Here is a 1,427-nt window from a genome sequence, read left to right as displayed (position 1 = left end):
AGGATCTTCCCCTTTAATTAACCCCCCAAACCTTCTTGGCAAGAGATGAACAAACAGAGTCACATCCAGAATCTCAATTCAAGGCGGGAGCAGGAAGTGGCAGCTCAGAGCACCAGGGAGTAAAGGCAGGGAGGGCCCCGCCCCTCCTCTGCTCGCACGAGAGTGTGGGGAGCAGGGCGGGGCCAGCCCCCCATCAGAGGTTCTTGGGTCAGGAAGTGGGAGCATGAACACATCTCCCATCACTTGGTCCCCACAAGGCAGCTGCCTCACGCTCCAGAGAGGCACCTCAGGGCCCTGGGCGCGGTCACTGCTGACAGCCTAAGCGTAGCTCCCTCCATTCCCACCTAAGCGCCTCCTCCCGCACAGCACAGCTCCGGCCACAGCTCCCAGCAGAACCAGGCCCCCAGCGATGCCCATGATGACGATGATGGAGGTCTGAGTAGGTGGCTCCCATCTCAGGGTCAGAGGCTCAGGCAGCCCCTCATGCTGCACATGGCACGTGTATCTCTGCTCCTCTCCAGGGGGCACCCCCACGGCCGCCCACTTCTGGAAGGTGCCGTCCCCCGCAGGCCTGGTCTCCACCAGCTCCATGTCCTGGGTCTGGTCCTCCCCGTCACGCTGCCAGGTCAGGGCGATGTCCGCAGGATAGAAGCCCAGCGCCCAGCACCTCAGGGTGACCTCACGGGCGGAGACGGGGTGGTGGGTCACGTGAGCCTTTGGGGGGTCTGCGCGCTGCAGGGTCTCCTTCCCTCTGTCCAGGTACATGAACAGCGACTCCACACACAGGCCCTCCAGGTAGCTCCTGTAACGCTCTGCTGCACCGACCGCCTCCCACTTGCGCCGGGTGATCTGAGCCGCCGTGTCGGCCGCGGTCCAGGAGGTCAGGTCCTCGTTCAGGGCGATGTAGTCGCCGCCGTCGTAGGCGTATTGCTCGTACCCGCGGAGGAGGCGCCCGTCGAGGCCCACGTCGCAGCCAGACATCCTCTGGAGGGTGTGAGGCCCGTCCTCGCTCTGGTTGTAGTAGCCGCGCAGGCTCTGCAGTCCCACTCGGTAAGTCTGTGCGGTTTCCTTGCTGATCTGCGTGTTCCGGTCCCAATACCCCGACATCTCCCGTTCCACCCACGGCTGCTGCATCCACGGCGCCCGCGGCTCCATCCTCGGACTCGCCGCGTCGCTGTCGAACCGCACGAACTGCGTGTCGTCCACGTAGCCGACGGAGAGGAAGCGGGGCTCCCGGCGGCCGGGCCGGGACACGATGGTGTAGAAATACCTCAGGGAGTGGGGGCCTGGGGGGCGGACGGAGGGCAGGGCCGGGGCTGGACACGCGCCTTCCCGGCCCCGCGCCCCCGCCGGGTCCCCTCGCTCCTCCCCGCACCGCCGCCCCCTCCGACCCCGCACTCACCGGCCCAGCTGGGGGTCAGGACACA

At 66.5% G+C, this 1,427-nt stretch overlaps 1 protein-coding gene across 1 annotated transcript; it reads right to left on the bottom strand.

Annotated features, from left to right (window-relative positions):
- Positions 1-1,427, bottom strand: LOC102751872 (HLA class I histocompatibility antigen, B-15 alpha chain-like; the record flags this gene model as incomplete). The annotated part of the gene is made up of 2 exons (XM_015560799.1): positions 1-1,286; positions 1,403-1,427. Coding segments are annotated over 2 exons (993 nt in total), but the record flags the coding sequence as incomplete, so codon positions are not given.

Source organism: Myotis davidii, unplaced genomic scaffold, assembly GCF_000327345.1.
Source record: "Myotis davidii unplaced genomic scaffold, ASM32734v1 scaffold936, whole genome shotgun sequence".
Taxonomy (NCBI): domain Eukaryota; kingdom Metazoa; phylum Chordata; class Mammalia; order Chiroptera; family Vespertilionidae; genus Myotis; species Myotis davidii.
This window is presented reverse-complemented; position numbering and strand designations above follow the sequence as displayed.